This window comes from Moschus berezovskii, chromosome 11 (assembly GCF_049115385.1).
Source record: "Moschus berezovskii isolate FMDL1 chromosome 11, NW_MosBer_1.0, whole genome shotgun sequence".
Lineage (NCBI taxonomy): Eukaryota > Metazoa > Chordata > Mammalia > Artiodactyla > Moschidae > Moschus > Moschus berezovskii.
In genome coordinates, this window is record NC_142470.1 from 86980975 (window position 1) to 87001761 (window position 20787).

The following is a 20787-nucleotide window of genomic DNA, read 5'->3' on the forward strand; positions in this document are numbered from 1 at the left end:
TATATCTGAGGAATGGCAAGGCTCCTTCTGTCTGGAGAAGGTGAATATGAGTGAACAGGAGATACCGTCGGAGGTTTAAGGGGGTCCAGACCCTTTGTAATGGCTTTTGTTTCTGTTTGAGAGAAATAGAGCCCTTAGAGGGCTCGATGTGATCAGATTTACATATTAACGTCACCCTGGCTGTCATTCTGGCTGCAGTGTTGAGAATGATTCAAGGTTATGAGTGGGAATAGGGCAGCTAGCCCAGCAGACAGCAGATTGGCCAGAGTGATGGCAGAGGAGAGAAGTCGGAGCCCTAATATATTGCTGATGACAGTTAAATTACTGATAGACTTGATGTTGGGTTTAAGAAACAGAATTGTCAAGGAAGACTTCCAGATTTTGGGCCTGAGCAATTGAAAGGACAAAGTTATCAATAACTGAAGTGGGGAACATTCAGCTGAAACAGGCTTGGGCTTCAATAAATACAGAAGACATCTGGGAAGTGCCCAGAAGTCAGGTGGAAATGTGAGTCTGGAGTCTTGAGAGAGAGTTCATGGTTGAAGATATAAAATTGGGAGTCACTCTCATAAACATATATTAAAGGCAACAAACAAGATCACCAAAGAAGAGAGTACAGACTGGAAAAAGAAGTTTAAGCAAAGAGCCCTCGGGCATCATAGCATGAAAAGAAAGGACAGAGAAGGAACCAACACGCAGACCAGGAAGGACTGGAGGTGAAAATGGGGAGCCTGTTGTGTCCTTGAGGCCTAGTACGGAAGTAATTTCTGAAGAAGGCAGTGATCAGCGTGTCCTGTGCTATTTGATGTGGGGAGTAAAATGACAGAATTCGTTTAGCAAGTGTGAAAATCACCAGTGCCCTGACGGAGCAGTCGGGAGTGCTGTGGAATGGGAGGAAAGGAAGAGTTTGCAGGTTTTACGTCAAAAGAAGCCAAGAACCGAGACAGCCAGAGCAATCAAGCTTCTTCTGCTTAAAATGGGAGAAATAAAAGCGTGTCTGTATGCTAAAGGGTTTGCCCCAGTTGTAAAGGAAAATATGGTCCTGAGAAGAGGGGATGGGCTCCAGCGCTAAGTGGAAACAGTCCGCTTAGAAACACAGATGGGACCCACACCAGCCCTTTACAGTAGATACCACGATCTTCAGATGAACAGGTTTATATACGTGAGGAAGAAACACTCACACTTTCAGTCTTCCTGCTAAGGATTAGGAGCACTGAATGCTACTATCTCTGAAAGGAATGAAACAAGAAGAAGGAAAAATATCTCTACAAAGATATTTAACACATTTGATAACTTATTAAATATTATACACTAAGCTCTTTGAAAGTAACAATGAATTTGGGGAAGCAAGTTATTTGGCTTAAGTACAAAAATACTATTTCAAATGTCTGATAATTTCCCAAAACAGTATTTTCAGCACTGCTTACAGCACATTCTTACGTTCTTATGTGTTTAAAATTTAGTGTCACACATCAATTTCTACTTTTCCCTTAAAATATAGAAGTGTCTCTCCCATCAGTTTTCTCAACCTTCTTTTAATCTATTTCCTTTTTGAAAAACTGTCTCACCCTTTTTTCCCTCAACCCCTCCCTACCATGCGAGACTCACTGGCCTCTGCACAGATATTAAGATGCTCCCAGGATGAGTGGGGAATATAAATCTTTAAGTCAAATTAGCTCTCAGGATATGAGAATCCCCAGTGTTCCCAGAGCATCCCTGTTTTAGCCTCAGGAGGGAAGTTTAGTATGGTGATATTTCAAGAGAAAATCTAGTCTGAAAATTTGACTTAATTTTACTATACAACTTAATGTAAGACATTCATTTTATCATGTTTCTAAGTGCATGCAATAGATTATTCAGAATATACAGTCAATTTTACCAGTTTCTTATAAAGAACACTGATCATGTATATAATTGTAATCAAATGATAGAGGACACATGGTAAATTAAATAATTAAAAAAGATTCACTTGGGTTTTCATGAACTATCAGTTTTCTGTAACTCAAGGTAAGTAATAATCCATTATTCTGTCCTAAAAGTCAATCTGTGTTTAGAAACTGAGTTTTGTGGTTTATATACTGACTCATTCAATTTATTGACTTCAAGTAGTGGCTCTCAAATTTCAGTTGGCCAAAGAATCACCTGAGTGCATTTAAATGCAGACTCATGGGCCCCACTCTGAAATATTACAGTAGAGTGGAACTGAAATGTTACCCAGGAATCTTGAATTTTCTAAGTGCCCTCATAGGGAAGAGAATATATTCGTACAGACTTGAAGGAGGTGAGTGATTATGACAGGAGGTACTATAGAAACACTTTTCAAAGGGTTTTCCTTGAGCAAGCAAGAGACAGTAATTTCAAGAAGTTTAAACTATGATGAAATAACCCACCACATGGAACCCCAGAAAGCTGGACCATAAACTCCTGGTTCTATGAGGTTCCAGTTCTGGAATCAGAAAAGCAGGACAATCCTTGCCTGGGGTTCTATACAGACCTCACAAAAATGCAGAAGGAACCAGTAGCCACTCCCAGCCTGGGCAGAAATACCCACTTCATTTTTGGTGGAGTGCTTCTTTCTGCTAACCCACTCAAACAGTTCCAGAAGCTGGCAGTAGTCTCTTTTGTAAGCCATGCTTCTCCAGAGGACTGCAGGCAACAAGTTTTAGCAGTTTCTAAGTCTTCCACACCCTGACCTCATCCCTAGTGTGATAACAATTAAATATAATTAATCAATATCATTAAAGATCCTGTCTCCTCCCTCAGTTTACAGTGCTACCTATAAAGATTATGAAATCAGCCAGTACAACCTGGAAGAGTAGCAAACTGCTCTCTCTAATGGAGAGATGTTTTCTAATGCAGATGCTGTGAAAGTAGTACCTGCTTCTGATGACAACTGTATTTTATTTCCTTTGCGACTGATATTTTTCTTTTAAAAAAGACAGGAGAGTAAAGTGACAACCCTGAAACTCTTTGACAAATTATGAGTAGAAATTAGTTTCTGTGGTCTCTATCTTTTAGAGCACCCCCATTAATGTTGATATCAGCCATTTACTAAGCACCTACTATTCTAGAGGTGGAAAGAATTTAAAAACCTCTGGTATAGTTCCTGCCCTTGCAGAGTCTTACATTCTTGTTGGGAAGACAAGACACATCCATCAAAAGACAGACAAGTTACACCACAAGAGGCCACAGAAAGATGAGGCTTAGATTTGGGTCTTAAAGATTAGCAGAGGAGGAGGCCAGAGTAAAGACATGAAGAAGGAGTGAAACTGAGCAAGGTGCACGGCTTACCAGGAAATAATAAGAGCCCAGCTTAGCTGAGGTACAGCAGTTCACCTGGACTGTAAACAGGGAGAGAGGAGTCAGAGAGAAAAATGGAGCTGTACTGGAGGGAGATAGACTGAATGTCAAGTCAAGGAGTTTGGAATTTGACCGTAGACAAGTAAGAACAGTCAAAGAGTTTCACACAGGCAATATTTGGGAATGAGATGTTAGAGACCTGTGGGATTGATGGGAGCAGAAGGAAAGCTACCAGGAAAAAATCCAGATATCAGGTGATTGAGACCCAGAGAGCAGCAACATTACAATTAGTTTTTATAGGTTACATTCCTAAAATACAACTAAATGGAGTTGTGCTACAAATGTAGCATTAAGATTTTTCAAAGGATGTTATCAAAATGAAAATTTGGGAGGTGTGTGATATTTCTGAAACCTTCCCAGTAATTGATCATTTCTGAAACAATATGAAGGGGAAAGAAATTTTGTTTTTAAAATATTTTATTTATGAGCTTATGTCTCCTGTTTCACTTTTCGTGTCCAGTCAATTTCACACTTTGCTTTTAAGCATTGACCCTCCAAATCATCTGAAAATAGAAATCTAATTTCAAAGGAGCTCATTAATTTCAGAAAAATGAAAAGCTTGGCTTCAAATTAAATATCAGAAACTTCAAAAAGCTGGAAGTTATCCTGTGACTTCCAGACTCCTTTTGTTCAAGATACTAATAGATGGGTTCCTGATTAGTCAGCAGACAAGGAGAAGAAAACTTGTAAGATTTACGAGTGAAACTTCCCCTATTTTATCAAACAGTACATCACTACAGGAACAGCCCTCTGGAGAAGTCAGCTGCAGTACCAAGATTCTCAATGAATATTACTTTGCCAACAAAGGTCCGTCTAGTCAAGGCTTTGGTTTTTCCCATGGTCATGTATGGATGTGAGAGTTGGACTGTGAAGAAACCTGAGCGCTGAAGAATTGATGCTTTTGAACTGTGGTGTTGGAGAAGACTCTTGAGAGTCCCTTGGACTGCAAGGAGATCCAACCAGTCCATTCTAAAGGAGATCAGTCCTGGGTGTTCATTGGAAGGACTGATGCTAAAGCTGAAACTCCAATACTTTGGCCACCTCATGCAAAGAGTTGACTCACTGGAAAAGACTCTGATGCTGGGAAGGATTGGGGGCAGGAAGAGAAGGGGATGACAGAGAATGAGATGGCTGGATGGCATCATCGACTCAATGGATGTGAGTTTGAGTGAACTCCAGGAGTTGGTGATGGACAGGGAGGCCTGGCGTGCTGTGATTCATGGGGTCACAAAGAGTTGGACACAACTGAGCGACTGAACTGAACTGAAGCCCCAAATTACAGAGAACTGCCTAGAAATAGAGACGGATTGTTTAAACCTAATTGTTTTCTATTATGATTCCAAAGTCTAGGCATGTCAAAGATATGGACCATCTGGGCCATATCTGTGTGGAAACAGAGCACATTTTATTTCCTTATAGCCAGGCAAGCCTCATTGCAATGATTCTTCTGCCTGTACTTTAAGACCTTTCTTTTCAACTTACTTCTGGAAAGCAGAATAAGGTAATGCTAGCCCTAAGCTTTCATTCTGACTTGGTGTTTGTAGCAACCACTGTGTGTGAGCCAGTAAGTACAGACATTGTTGCTACCTTCTTTACAGACTGAAGAACATCTTTTAAGACAACGTGGCTAAATCAATGCTTTCTTCTCAGTTAACGCGGTCATGAGTGTGAGTGACACTCAGGATCACTGGTGGATCTTTGAATCCTGAGTATTTAATAAAACATAGACTCTGGATTTTTTCCCATCCACAGCACAACCCACAACCCACATGAGGGAAAATGTTTCTTTGACCTCCCAGTTTCTAGAGGAATTACTGTTCCCTGCGCTGGTTTTCATAACCATAGAACAAGAGGAATACTACTTTTAAGGTTCTTTTCCTATTTGCATATCAACATGTCTTTGAGCTTTGAAATTTCTGTGTCATGGTTTAAGTACAAATTTTCCCCAACTCATATTTGCAACACATAATACAATTGTGTTAACTGATGCTTTGCCTTAAGGGACGTTAGGTGTTGCCTTGGGGGTTTGGGAAGATATATGGCATGACAGAACTGGCCCCTAGCATGGTGTATACTAGTCTAAGATGATATGAATAAGCTAAATACCTCGGAAGCATAAATTTCACATCCATGTTAAATATGAACATGCTCAATATTATACTGGGGGAATGACTTCAAGGTGGAAGTTTTCTTACAAGCATTTATTTTCCTCCAAATTTATTGTGTTTTTATAATGCTGTGAAAAGTCTTCATTTCCCTTGCCCCAAGTGTTGTTCAAAGAGCCAGCTCTCAACCACAGACTAATCGTCATCTCTTCAATGTCTTGTATGTTGATTTAGTTTCATATGTAAGTATTTATATTAGTTTTCCTCAGGGATTTATACATCAATATATATATATATATATATTCCTACACAGATATATACAAGCTTTTTATCCTCATCTTACCACTTGACAATACAACTTTAAGTATGTTTTACACAGCTGTTCCTTGGTCAAGCTCATTTGCAAGAGCAAGTCGGTTTCTGAAGAAATCTTGTTTGGTAGGTGAAGGATCCATTGAGGGATTCTCATTAGTTTTTTCCCTGTATTCTGATCCACTGGACCTAAAATCTCAGCACACAGATAAAGTACAGGTTGATTTGGTTTTAATTGTTTTCAAATATTTTATCTAACCAAATTGTTTCGCATTTGTAAAACAGTTGCCTCCTAGATCTGGAATAATTTTCACTTCCCTTGAATTTCATGACTCAGGACATGTGTAACTAAGAGTGGCAGTGCACACAGAGTTTACCTTTCTAGTGCTTTATGGGGACACTTGTGACAATTGTGTATGACAGTGTAAGAAATCATGTAATAGCATTGTCAATGGGGGAGAAAGGATTAGAAAATTCAATTAATCCCATTTTCACTTCAATCAAGGAACTACTACACAAATTAAGAAGGCCCTTAGATTTTAAGGGATAGAATTCATTGCTCTCAACCAAGGTTATCAAGGGCCTTTACTTAATCTGGGCATTACATTACAAACTCTTGCTTTTGCTTGTTTTCATTTTTAAATGAAAAATTTATTGAAGCCAACCACACATATATGCTACATTTGGCAGAATGCAGAAATCAGTACAGTAATCAGATTAAGGAGATTCTATTATCTCAACCACCACATAGGAGACCAAGCCCAATCAAGAGGCAACAACTCAAAACAGTCCAATTGAGTCCCCAGTCGAGGGTGTATTCTTCCTTTCTCTTGGTTAAGCCAGTTGGGTAATCCATTCCAGCTCTGCACCTTCTCCAGTTTGTTCATGTCAGAAGTCCCTAGAGGGAGGAGGCTTTCTGGAAATAACCTCTGATAAGCTAGGCTGGGGCCCTTTGGCTAGCTTCAACTCTGAGCTAGAATGGGTAAAAACCAGCCCAGTGACTAAGAAGCAATATCAAAAGACCTCATGCAAGGTGTATGACAGTGACGTTAGACATGAAGTTCTTTGTCCAAAGCTCCTACACAACTGAGCAAGTTCTCCATATGCTGAGGCAGAGTCAGGCATGCTTCCACTATCCACAAAAGAAGGATACATTCTTTCACTGTCGTAGATATGCTATGAATGTCCTCACTGTTGCTATTAGGTAAGTTCATTATGACTCTATCATTTACTGAAATCATTGGGCAGAATGCAAACATTCCTTTACCTTATTTAAGGAAAGAATCTAGATCCACACAAAGACTAAAATTCTGATGTCTAGAAACCTGATGACTGGATTTTTTTTTTTTTTTTTAACTCTGACACTGTTATTTGGTTTCACAGATGAAGGCCTTAGCTATCGACCACACTTCCTCCATCTGGTCAGTAAGGAGCCCTTTTCCACAATACCCCAGTACATACAGGAAGAACTTTCTCTCCTCAACCCCAGTACATCTGGGTGTTCATTAAGTAAGATGATGGCTGGCTGGGGTGAAAGTCTCTTTCCTTTTCAGAAGCCGGCTGCAATTCTCCCCTGAAACCACTTACTCAGGCCCCACCCTAAAGCTCCAGGCTTTCTCTCAGAACTCCCCGCTACCTCCAGTTCAAATCATCCCTGGTTGGTGCTCTTGTGCCCCAACTGTTAGGAAGATAGATTTTTGACCATGTCATTCTTTCCCTGTATCTTCTGTTTTTCAGAAGACTAAGAATGCCTAAAGCATTGGGGGGCAAGGGGACAGGAAGTAGGAAGGAAGATTTGAATCTGGCTGCTGTTTCTTCTAAATTGTTTCCCCCACATGATAGTTTCTCATCAGAAAACATTCATCAAAACTTAAAATCTTTGCCTTCCATTTCCCCTCTTAGCTACATCTGATCTCTCCAAAACCCACCATGTCATACTTTGATGGTTCCAACATGCAACTGTTTCATGTTTACCTGGAAATGGGAAAGCTCTGATGTCACCACCAGCCCCAAGGACCACAGAAATCTTCACCAGTTGAGTTCCCATTTCTGAAACAAATGCCAAAATCGCCCTGTCTAGTTTCCAAAGTCCACAAACTCAGCTTAGTATTTTTCTTTTTAAACTGCTCTTCTCACAAACCACCTTTCTGTCTGCAGGTGTGTGAATGGCTCCGCATTTCTTGATATTAACTAACAATTAACTAAATGGTAACTTGCCAATCATTTTCAAGATCTAGTATTCTATTGTAGCCATGATTAGAAGCTAATTTTCACCCTTTTAAAGATATTTTTAGCTGATTTCTTTCTAATGTTTACATGATATATGAACACCTCAACTTCTGGACCCTTGTGAATGTGTGGTTGTCAGGTTCTAGAGGAATGCATACCTAAATTACTGAAAAATAACCTGTGGATTCTAGGTGAAAAGCTGGTGGATTTGGTTTTTATCCCCTTTCTCTATAAAACAGAAATGGCTTTTGAGTTGCTGGGGCCATTCTGGCTGACTGCAGAGGAACACACATAAGGGCCAGGCAGGCAAACACTTGCTGGGCAAGATTAGGATGGCTGCCTGTACATTCTGATACAGCCATCTAAATGTTTGATGGGAGGGGAACACACCTGTCACTAACTTTCCTTCCAGTCAACTGACAGAGACAAAAAAATCACAAGTTGGGTAGGTCATGCAAGTATCAATTTGCTACAGTAAGCTGTAAAGTTTATTTGGAGCTGGAGAAAACAGGAGGGCTGGAATCAGTGGTGCAGGAGCCTCTGACCTAAGAAGGGTTGCTTTTCTGACTGGAAAGACTGTCTGCCTTGAAAGCTTCAGGAACATGCAGATGGAGAAGAAAGGGAGCAGGGGAGCACCTATCCTGTTGGCCACATCAGTTGGTCCTGGCAATCAACATCAGTTGGTCCTGACAATCAACATCAGTTGGTCCTGACAATCAACAGGGTGACAAACGCGCACTCATTTAATGCAGATTTGTAAAGGGGTTACTATGTTCTAGGCACTAAACCGTGTAGCTGGGTCACTCTTACATTTGGATCTTAAGCTTCCGCTGACAGAACCTAGAACACTGAAGACCCTTAACTTAGTGATTGATCTCAAATGACCTTCTGAGTAACATCTATAATCAGGTTTAAGTAAATGTTTTCTCTTCAACCATCTCCTTCCATTTTCAACTTATATAGGGAATTAAAATGGGAAATGAGAGAGAATCCCAAAGTGGGTAAGAATGGAGGAAGAGCTTGAGACAGGTTCTAAGGAGGCAGAGAAGAACATGAGGGTGCAGTTATCAATGGATTCATTAGTAGTCGTGCTTTCTATGACATGGTCTGCTCCACAGTTGAGGCTGGACAGATGGCAAAGGCAGAACATCATAAAAGCGGACTCCCTGACACTCAATCATATGGGACTCTGTGGAAGTGCTCTCTCTCTGCAGTGTGTGATTAAAGAAGGAAGAGATTTCCATGGGATTGGTAGAGGGAGGGTGCTGACTGGGAAAGAGACCCTCTGAGGCATGTAAATTACAAAGTGCTAAAGAGGGAGAAACGGGTGAGGAAGTAGAATTAATCATTTGGACGCCACATGCTTTGTCTTCCACTCCCACAAGAGTTGAGGATAAAAAGAGCATGTACATCACTGCCCCTAAGCTGTCTTACAGAACCCTCTTCCCCCACGCATACCCCCAGCCAAGACTACGTACTGGCCTAAGTGTAAGATTCACACATAGGGATGAAGTAGCATCGGTCTTGGACTTCAGGACAGTCTAGATTTAAGTTTTTGAAAGCTTCCAGGTCAATGTTTGTACAATGGAATGGTCTACCTTCCATCCTGCTCAAAGGCAGGGGAACAAGGATTCAGTCCAGCATCAACCTATCACATGAGGTCTGTTCTGTTCCTGGCTTCTAAGAATCCTCATTAAAAATTTTTTAAAATCACTTAACATTTTCCAACTTTAAGATATGTCATCTTTATTTGGACCAATTCTGGGCAGCTCTCAAGGACATGTGACCTGGTATCTACCCAGGACGAATGTGCCTGAGATAGAAATGGTCAGAGCATCATCCTCTCCCCCAGATATCTTGGGCATTTTTCATGACTTTTTTTTAATGATGTCAACTTGACTCTCCCTTTTGAATCCTTGTGGGTATGAGCATTCGGCCCTCCCAGCCTCAGAGGGAAGAGAACCCTTTCTCAGGTTTTCTGTTGCATCTGGCTCCATGCCTAGCTTCATCCCGAAGCAGCATTCTGGGTGTGTGGGGCCACCAGCCAAACAAGCCCCTATGGATACAAAAAGTGTGTCAGTGTAGACAGGAACGAGCCTCCAGAGGGCTGTGGGGAGGCAGGCAGTGAGCCCTGGGTGTGACACAGGCAGCTATTCTGGCTTTGATCCATTTTGGACCTCTGAGGCCAGCCTCTACCCTGACTTCAGTACCCAGGATGAACCATGTCTTGAAGTCACAGGGCTTGCTGCCAGCCTGACCTCCCAACACATGGGAGGAGGATGGGCAGAGTGTCTCTTTCTGGTTCCTCCCTGTACCTGTCCATATGCCTGGCTTCAGCCTGCAAGTTCCTAAATAACAGCTGGGACCAACCAAGTCACTCATGGTTCCTAGACAAGCATCTCACACAGTACATGTGTATGACAAAGAATGCTTCATTCATGAGAAGAGTCAAGTGTTCTCATCTGAGTTGAGAGCCGCTGACCTTTCTGTGCTATGTTGGGGCCTCCCTGCCCTTTGTCTCTACTTTAGCAAAATGGAACAAACTTTCCAAGGTTCTTGGATGAAAATACTCAGGAGAAGCTACTCAAGCTGCTTCTTTAACCCAGCCAAGTCTCCAGAGGGCCCACCACAGCACCCCAGATACAAGGCGACAAGCAAGTATCACACAGCAGTGCTCACAGTCCTACACAAGACGTAAAAAGCCAGGGAAGCTGACCAGAGGAAGCAACAACTGTATGGCACCAACTTTACTTCCATGTGTATAACACTTCAGAATTCAAATACAAAGGCAGTGCCAGAAGTGGTGGCAGTAATTGGATTGAGGCAGGAGGGACTTGTGTATGATAAAAGTAGGAGAGAACTAAGGGGATCCATTTGACCCTCCAGAGAGGATCCCCAAAATCTGCCAGAGGGCTGAAAGTAATTATCCAACATGAAAATTTGGGGAGTCCACAGCAAGTCCTTGGCACTGAACCAAGGGCTACAGGAGGCTATAGAAAGATCAAATCTGGCCTTCTACGTGGTCATTAAAATGGTGGGTCCCAGGCCACATTGATTTCTTGTTTCAAGCATTAAAAAGATGTGATCTCCCAGACTGATCTACAACAAAATCAAAATACAGATAAAGCAAATCTCAAGCTAGAAAGCACTCAGGTGGCAGTGACCTCCCACCCGGTGTGGGTGTCCCTTTCATAGCCTCCCTGACCAGGGTCATCCAAATTCTCCTTAGGAGAATCCACTGCCTCATGGGGCAGCCAGTCCCAGTTCCAGGCAGCTGCGTTTTAAGAATGTTCCTCTCTTATCCACTGTTCCTGGTTCTGGAATGGGAATGTGCAAAGGAACCAGTGCCAGATCCATGACTGGGTGCTTTCCAACAGGCAGCACACGGTCATTATAAATGGCAAAAGTGATTGTTTTCTTGGGAAACACTGTGGTTTAAAAATAAGTAAAAATAAAATGCTCAAGCAGTGGTCTTAGGAGTCTGGAGTTCTTAGCAGGATTCAGAAGCCTGCATTCCAAAGTCAGGCTGGAGAACTGTCTGTCTCCAGGTCTCTCCACTGTCATATTTGACAGGAGATGCTGGGTTAGGAAAGATCTAAATCTATGGTCCTAGAAAGGGATTCAATTCTCAGCTCATTACCCCCAAATCAAGGGGCTCCAGCAGTCATGCATGCCCGGGCTACCCTAGCAAAACTGAAAGGGCTAGAATAGGAACAGGGCTATCTCTGCAGGACTGCTGCTCCCCCTTCCCTCTTCTTCCAGTCACAATGGGTGGGGCCAATGATCAGAGAGACCTACTACTCTCAGCACTACCCTCCTTCTGGGAGAGGAATTAGGCAAACCGACCACAAAAGTCCTCAGTCCAGGCCTGCCCCCAAGTCTTCCATCAAGACCACTATCTAAATTGGGAGAAAGTGATTTCCCTGTGTTTCCTCACACAGGAACTCCAAACTCTATGAAGTCAGCAACAGTGCCTTTAACTTCTCCATCCACTAAAATAGGAACACTTGCTGTTTAAGGCTCACTGTGGGAACCTCCTCTAATAAGGGAAACGAAGCACTAGGCAACAACTCTCTCCAAGGGGGGAGACAACAGGCCTGAGGACGGGTGGAGAAAGAGACAGCAGTCTCCCAGGCGGATGATGGCTGGACTGGAGATCCCCCCACTGCCAAACGCTAACACTCAGCGCTTTCGTCTTACGTTTCATGCTGGCATTTGGCCAATGCCTCCCAATCTGTGAAACAGTGCTTGTAAGCGCTGACCAAAATGACAGGTGGGTGATACCACACAGCAAGGGCTGAGAATCTTAGAAGGACCACAGGAAAGAAATGCCTTGCTTTTGCCTCCTATGGAGTATGGAAACTCCATTAAAGTGATTTTTAAAGTAGGACCCAAGCCAAATCCATCCAATCATTTCTGCTAGGGAAAACATAGGCCAATATTCCCCATATATGCACTAGTAACCAGGATAACTACAGGTCCCTAGAGGCGGAAGAGCTGCAATGCCTGAGAAAACCTTCCACAGGCGGGGAGGTTCTGATGGTGCACCCATTACGCCCAACCCCAGTAGTGGATCCCACTCCTCGCACCCATGGGGATTTCCCAGGAGACCTCCTCTGCCTACTCCTCCCAGGACACAGGACTTTGGGAACAAGGAGGCAGGGCTAAAAGACAGAGGCGGCAGAGGACAGAGCTGAGTGTGCTTTTACTCTAGGAGATCACAATGAGAAACATCTTCACCTGGCAGGAATTGTGGCTACTGGGTACAGGCACTGAGCTTGAAGCAGTTGTGTAAAACCAGGCTACTTGTTACCGTTAAAACCTCAAGACTTAGCCCACAGGGAAATGAGTTACAATGCTGTCTTGTCTAAGGGCTACTCACTTCTTTTTAAAGAGCTTGCGGAAGGAGCTGCGAAAGCCCCCTTTCTGGTCTTGCCTGGGGTTTTGATCGCTGAAAGATGTTTGTTCACTTTCTCTTTCTTCCTTTGGACAGAATCTTGTGGCATCTTCTAAATGCATCTCCTGAAAACACAAAAGAGGGGTGTATTTTTACTCTTTTCCAAAGTTAACATTGATCCTGACTATGGGACAATTTTTTTTAACCTCTCACTTTACCCTCCCACCCCAAAAGGCTAATGACGGGCACCTATTCTAACGAAAGCAAACCTGGGCTAATTAAGAAACTAGATCTAGGGATTCTTGGGGATTCTACTAAGATTCATAACTAAATAATGGAGATCAACATTTTGATGGCTGACTGTAGCATTTTTGAAAGTGTGGTCCTAGGGCTATGGATCAACTGGGGCTTTCAGTTAAATGTAGGCTCCTGAGCCCTAAGCCAGACCAGCTGAATCAGAATCTCTGAAATCAGGCCTAGCTAATCTTTTTGCACACAGATTAGGAAAACAGCAGTTTAAGGTACGTTCTTGCCCACCTGCACTTAATGTTTATATGAATCACCTTGGAATCTTGCTAAAATGCAGATTTTGATTCAGTTGGTCACAGATGGAGCCCAAATTCTGCATCTATAACAAGCACCAAGGTAAAGCATTTACTACTCGTGCAAGGATCATATCTTGAGAAGTGGGCTTTTTAGGGACTTTTTAAGAACTAAATCTACTAATAGTTGAAGGTAAATCTTTCTGTGGAATCATGATCTTGATAAGATCTTGCATTTGTGTAGTATTTCACATTTTACAAAGCATATTCACAAACTTTATCTTATTTGGCCTTATCCTCACAACAACCCTGTGAGGTAGGTAAGGTATGGATTGTCTTATTTCATAGATGAGAAAACGAGGCAGAGAAGCCAAATGATTTGTCCAGAAGCACACAGCTATTTGGCAGCAGAGTCAGGATTAGAACACGGACCTCTGACTCCCAGTCAGGTGCTCTTGCCACTAAAGCATATTGTCCTCTTTTTTGACTCTTAGAACACTAAAGACTAGGGTTTGTCTGGCTCTGAGGGCAAGGATGGCAGATACACAGTACATCTGAGGAGATGGAACCCTAGGGGCTTTGCACACCTCATCAGGAAAGAGCTGATATCTTTACAGATGGGGCTTTTGAAGGGCTCATCTTTTGCAACTAAAACCCCATCTCACTCTGATTAATGGTTTTTGCTGGCAAAACCATTTGTTGAGCTCCCAATTTCCCACACATCAACCAGCGGAAAAAAGACATTTGTATGAGCATATAAAATAAAAGCATTCTTTGCAGCTTATACTATAGGAGTTAAAAGATTTTGTATGTATATCTCTGCCCATTCCAAGTCACTTTGAGTTGGCACTATTATTTTCTACTTCTCTTGTTAATGAACTTTAAATATATATATTTATCTCTTTCATTTTTGCATCCACTTTTTTTTTTTTCTGGCCATGCTGTGCAACATGTGAGATCCTAGTTTCCTGACCAGGGATCAAACTCATCAAACTCATGACACCACCATCCCTGCCCCGCATTGGAAGCACGGAGTCTCAACCACGACTGCCAGGCAGGTCCCTAAACTTTTAAACTTTGACACATGCCTAACTTTGATTTATCTAAGAAATTTTACCTAATAGAACTGTATAAAGTTCAGAGTTGAAAATCAGAGGCAGAAGGAAATCTGAGAATCCCCGGGCCCTTCAGAAACCTCAGCTGGACACACTAAGGTATTTCTGCCTTTCAGGAGCCAGGCACAGACTTTGATTTCTGGAGTCCAGATGGGCTGGAAGCTCCAAGGTTCTTCTTGTTCCTCTGGCCTAATGTTCACCACTCCTACCCGGGGAAGTATTCAAAAGAAGACTCACTCCTGCCTTTTCTTTTTTTAAGGCCCATGAGCTTTCTTTTGTATATGTCCCTATATCATTCTTCACTTAGCCAATAGTTAAGCAGCTTTTAAAATTGAATTCAGATGTTCAAACTATCTAAGACTTCTCTGAGGGTTTAAATAGAGACCCTCCCATGTGCTCCCATGGCTTATTATAATTCTGTTTATGTGTCTCCTTAAGGGCTAAGCCAGTGGCCTTGGAGGGCAGAGACTAGATGTCGTTTATTTCTGAACCCTCAACGCTTAGCACAGAGCCTGGGGTGAGGCAGGTGGTCAGGGTTTGATGAAAAATGAATAAAAGGAGTCAGTGATTTTCAGTCTCTTCCCACTCCTTTAGAAACAGGAACAGGGCCCTCACTCCTGTGGAAAATCGTTTCTCCTGGAGGCAAAGGATCCCCAGTGCTGGATGTAAGGGACATTTAGTGAAGGACAGTCCTGGACTGTCACTTTCAAGGTATTTCAATCAATAAAGTGCTGCCCTGTAAATCCTAACTCTGCTTCTAAAATGTTAAACAGGAAGAATGGGGGCTCAGCTCAGAGCCACTCTGTTACTCTCTACTTAATCAGAAATTGCCTTTGTTCCAATCACTGGCGGAGACATTGTTTATTCAGAAACTATTAGTCTTTTCACGAATATGTATTTAAACACTTCTTTAAATGTCCCAAGGCTTGCAGATGTCAAGATCAAACATCAAAATAACAAACATCCATATAGAGGCCAAAGAAGGTGTTTGTGAGTCAATGCTTTCTGGACAGTTTGGTGCTGTCTTCGTCCAACTTCCTTTGTGGCTTAGCTGGTAAAGAATCTGTCTGCAATGCAGGAGACCTGGGTTCGATCCCTGGGTTGGGAAAATCCCCTGGAAAAGGGAAAGGCTACCTACTCCAGTATTCTGGCCTAGAGAATTCCATGGACAGTCCATGGGGTCACAAAGAGTCGGACACGACTGTGTGACTTTCACTTTCACTTTCGTCCAACTGGAGTCTGCAAAGTACCATGACACCCTTTTCCAGGCAAAAGGAAAGCAAGCGGAAATGAACTTTTCAGGAGTCCTCAGGGAGAAAGTGGAGAGGGAAATGGGAACCCACTCCACTGTTCTTGCCTGGAGAATCCCAGGGACGGGGGAGCCTGGTGGACTTCCGTCTATGGGGTCACACAGAGTCGGACACGACTGAAGTGACTTAGCAGCAGCAGCAGGGAGAGAGAGCAACTTGCCTCCTCGCTGGCTATAAACAAGGGTGCAGGTCAGGAAGTACAGTAGGGTTGCAAACAGGGTTCAATATGATATTTTGAACAATAAGGGGTGCGTTTAACAGGCAAAGAAGACAGCCCCTGGGACTTCTGTGAAGTGTTTTGCATGTGAACTGCATCTGGGAGGTGACATAGCTTAAGCAGGAAAGCAGAGAACACCTGTTACTGTTTAACTTGGTGGTGGAGGGTGGGGGGTGTTTTAAGCAGATCTAAGAGGCGTCCTAGTCTTTCTGCCGTCATACACATACATAGGTATGGCATGCTCCTGCGTCCTGGCCCTGAAGAATGCGAGCTAACACTTTCCTCCGAGGACCACTGACGGACAAGCCTGTAAGTAACACGGGCTCTCGGCATCTTCTGCTGCCCCCGCCTGGCCAGCCTGCGTTCCCCTCCACGCTAGGTGAGCCCAGGCTGCACCCCTGGAGATCTAGGCCCGGGGTTGCCAGTGCTGTGGGTTTGGGGTTGGTTTTACTTTACCCTCCTTACTTCCAAATAGGTCTGCTTTTCGCTTTGGGACCTCTGTTGGGGAAAGAAGGTCCGGGGCGCGCCGCGAGCCGAGGCGGCTGGGCCGTGCGCCTGCGCGGCGCGCTCGGCCTTGAGCGGCGCGCGGCCGCCGCTGCTGCTGCGCGTGCTGTAGAGGCGCGGGGCCACGCCCTCGGGCGGCGGCGCGCGCGGGAACTCCTTGAGAGAGCGGCTCAGCGGCTTGGCCTTGTGCGCCTGCGCTGCCGCCTCCAGCTTGTAGGCGCCGCTGCTGCCCGCCGGCGACGTGGCGCTCTTGGGCAGCGGCTGCAGCGGGTGCTCTGGCCGCTCGGCCTCCATGGCGAAGCTGACGGGCCGCAGGAAGCAGATGTCCAGGCTGGACTCGGAAGAGGCGGGCGAGCAGTTCTCGAAGAGGGCCGGAGCCTGGAAGGGCTCCTCGTCGTACGGTGCGGGCAGCGCGAAGATCTCGCCGCCATACTCGAACTCCTCGTAGGCCGCGGGCACGTAGCTGCGGGCGTCGGGCAGGAGCTCGGCCGGGGCGCGCAGGGAGCGCTCCACGTTGCCCAGCGGCTCCGCCGGCGACGGCTCGAAGTCCATCTCCGGGATGGCCTGCAGGGGCCCGGCGAGCGCCTTCACGTCCTGCTCAGCGGCACAGAACTGCGCCGGCGCCAGGAGGCTCTCGGGCCTCTCGTGCTTTCTGCCCTCCATCTCCCAGTCACTGGGCTTCCCGGGCTGCATGCTCTCCATCAAGCTTTGCTGCTGTTGGCTTTTCTTCACTGGGGGCATCAAATGTCTTTAAAGGGGAGACAATACAAAAGAGGTGTGCTTACGGTGTATTAGTGCGCGCCTGTCCCCGAGCAGCGCGAGGCCGGGAACCACACAGTGCCTACCAGATACCGCTTAGACGCAAACTGGCTGCTCCCTCTTCTCCGGCCCTCCCAGGCGCCTCTGTGTGTTACCTACCAGGCGCCACAGGCTTGTCAAATTAAGGAGCCCCCAGGAGCCCTGGTCCCCCAAGTGGGAGAGTGAAAATAACCGTCTGTGAAGAGGATCCCGGAAGTACCCGTCTGAGCCCAGAGGCACTGTGTAGAGATGGCTGGTAGGCCAAGGATGCTCAGCGCTGACCCTCTCCACCATGTGTCAAGGCCCCAAGGCACATCTTTTTCTCTCTTCTCTCCCTTTTTTTGTCCTAGCAGAGTCATAGAAAATCATGGAAACAACTTTTGTTCAACTCAAGGATCTTCCTGCTTAAGAACAATTAAATTCCCAGATGAAGTAAACAGTAAAAAACATCTGGATGGAGTAAAAAAAAAATCTGGATGATGGTATGCGGGGTTCACTGTACATTTTGCTTTTGTATGTATTTGACATTTTCATAATAAAAAACTAAAAAATTCCCTGTGGCTATAAAGCATGCTATATAAGTCGTCTCAAACTTCCATCCACAAGAACATTACTGAAATGAAAAGTCTGTCTCTCTGAATATGCCCGATATCATGGAGAGTTATTTTGTTTTGTTTCATCGTGGATAAAGAATAATTCACACTGGATACTTGGATAGCATACGCATCAGATTGGATGTGACTTGCCAGTTCTGCTGGAATTTAATTGCCAGACAGGAGAGTGGACTACTGCACACTGACCCAAACTAGTTATTGTGTTATTTATTCATAACTAAATTTTACCACAAAAATGCATAAAGAATGCAGAAGTAAACTGTAACACTATTTTGTCTGATGGCCTTAAGAATTAAAAATTAGGTGTCACATTTACAAAGGTGAAAATATAGTCAAATGGAATGTTGACTTGAATTCTCTTTTAACTTGGAAGACTTGAGTTTCTTTTCTGGTTATTTTCCCAACAGAGTGCCATGGCAGCCATGTTCTTCCTCTGGGTGTAATCTTTAGGGATTTCATTTTGGGGCAATATAAGTCTTAACTTCAAAGAAGATAGTTTTATCACTGTCTTAAGAACTGAAGTGACAAAAAAGCTGAAGTGATTCACAGAAAAATTCCATCTCCTGTCTCCCCTCCCAGGAAAGATATTTTTTTCTGTGTGGTGTACTCTCCCTACAGGTCTTCTAGGATTTTCTCTATAGTAGGAAAATCATCCTGGACTTTATGTATAGAAAGATTAATGTCTCAGATTTTCAGAATGATTATGAAATTTCACCCTCCTGACTGCACATTTGCACTTCCATCTCTCACTGATGTGCTATGCTGTGCTAAGCCGCTTCGGTTGTATCCAAATCTTTGCGACCACATGGACTGTAGCCTACCAGGTTCCTCTGTCCATGGGATTCTCCAGGCAAGAATACTGGCGTGGGTTGCCATTTCCTTCTCCACCATCTCTTACTGCTAAGTGTTCTCAATTTAAGAGATGAAGGCAAAAAGCAAACAGGATTTGAGTTATTGATCAGTTGCTCCTTCCATGATTGTAATTTGCATTCTAAAAACTAGTGATTAAAAATTGAAATAAGCTCAACTGCTTCTCACTTCATTATAATATTAGAAAAGTAGCTTTTTACATGATTTCTAATTTTTCCTTAATAAAACCCAAAGCAGAAATTATAGTCTGAGGAATTAATTTGGGGAGAATTGTCTATATTTGGTTAAGTGGGGATTTGAAATTTTGAGTTTTGGTTTCCTTGATCCTTCCAGAAGTCCTAGTTTCAGAGGTGGCCCAAGTCCACTTATCCTTCAGAGGTAAAATGAGTTCCAGATATGTAGCCTAATCCTTAATCATCAAGAAGTTTGCTAAATGAAAAAACCAGTTTAGTGTTTGAAAAGGTTGTGTGCAGAGACTTTAACAATGATCACATCCATTCACAACCCAGAACAGCTTTCAGAGAAGCTGTCCTAAGTGAAGAACAGAGGTCATGAAGTCTATTTCTGAAGAAGCTTCAAGGAGAACTGGGAGATGCTAAAGCTGAAACTCCAATACTTTGGCCACCTCATGCGACGAGTTGACTCACTGGAAAAGACTCTGATGCTAGGAGGGATTGGGGGTGGGAGGAGACGGGGATGACAGAGAATGAGATGGCTGGATGGCATCACCAACTCGATGGATATGAGTTTGGGTGAACTCCGGGAGTTGCTGATGGACAGGGAGGCCTGGTGTGCTGTGATTCATGGGGTCGCGGAGAGTCGGACACGACTGAGTGACTGAACTGAACTGAATCAACATTCTGCATCATCTCAGACCAATGTCTCATCCTCAGAGCCCAGACATCCTCTGACCCCTGACTGGGACAGCTTTTTCCCCACTGTATCTCTTGGAAACATTAAAGCTCCACTCTTCTGAGAGCTATAAAATGCCTTCCTGTCATCCTATGGCACTCCCTTCCACTCTGTCATTTTCCAAACCCTGCGAGACTCATGCTGTAGGTGGGGGATGGTTACGTGTGGTAACCTTGTTGGGAGTAACCTCCAGCATCTAGGCCTGTTCCTTAACGTGAGTGCCTTCCTCTGGGATCCAGACATCGGGTCAGCTGTTTGCCTGCCACATATAGACCTGATGGAAGAGGGAGGAAGGAGCCCTGTGAGTCATATTCCCAATCCAAGCTGGTTTGCTAACCCACACAGACTGGCCTGCTACCCAATACAGACTGCCTGGGATGCGAGGGCACTGTCAGTAACCTTTCCACAGCAACAGGTGCTTACGTGACAGCAGGGCCAGAACTGGGAGCAGAAGGGTAGGGTTGCAGCATCTCCTCTGAGTGGATCCCACTGTCACGGACAGCCTCAGGGCCTGCAGTGGGAGAAGCGTCTTGCCCGGCATTTGCACACTGGGAAGCCAGCCCTTTGTACAGCTTCGCCATGGATGACCTAATAGAATGGAAGTAATAATTCTCAGTGGAAAATAAACTCTCTGATTATATAGATTATACCAAGAAAAGTAGCATTTCTCAGATGAATCTCAGCTTAGAGGTTCTCACTCTACAAACTAGGTTGCTGATATATTAGAGTTCAAGCTGACTGCTGGTTGGGAGTGGGGATGCTGATCAACTGGCTGAACTGAGTTTGGGGGTAGGGGGAGTACAGGGCGATGTCATCCATTAGAGGAGCCCTGACTTGGGGGATAGCATCTTCTTCTAATGTGAAGCACCCATAGAAATGATTCTGTTTTCCTCATTGGGTTGGGATGAGATTGGAAAAAATCCAGGTTATTAGGAAGCTTTGTTATGAGTTGCTTCTGTTCCCTTTGAAGACCAGATTTTCCTCAGTTCTCCCTATTTCTTC

General features: G+C 44.1%; 1 protein-coding gene across 2 annotated transcripts in view; it reads right to left on the reverse strand.

The window, feature by feature from the left end:
* Positions 1–5836: 5836 nt before the first annotated feature.
* Positions 5837–20787, reverse strand: part of ARHGEF33 (Rho guanine nucleotide exchange factor 33) — a 53173-nt gene continuing 38222 nt past the window's right edge. Inside the window, exons 14-17 of one of the 2 annotated variants that reach the window (XM_088841753.1) lie at positions 20209–20373; positions 16544–17339; positions 12889–13028; positions 5837–5966 (exon numbers count right to left, since the gene is read on the reverse strand). In XM_088841753.1, coding sequence (XP_088697879.1) covers positions 5837–5966; positions 12889–13028; positions 16544–17339; positions 20209–20373 — 1231 coding nt within the window. Of the gene's footprint in view, positions 5967–7774; positions 7827–12888; positions 13029–16543; positions 17340–20208; positions 20374–20787 lie in introns of those variants that run through there. The other variant, XM_088841754.1, reaches the window with a different exon arrangement.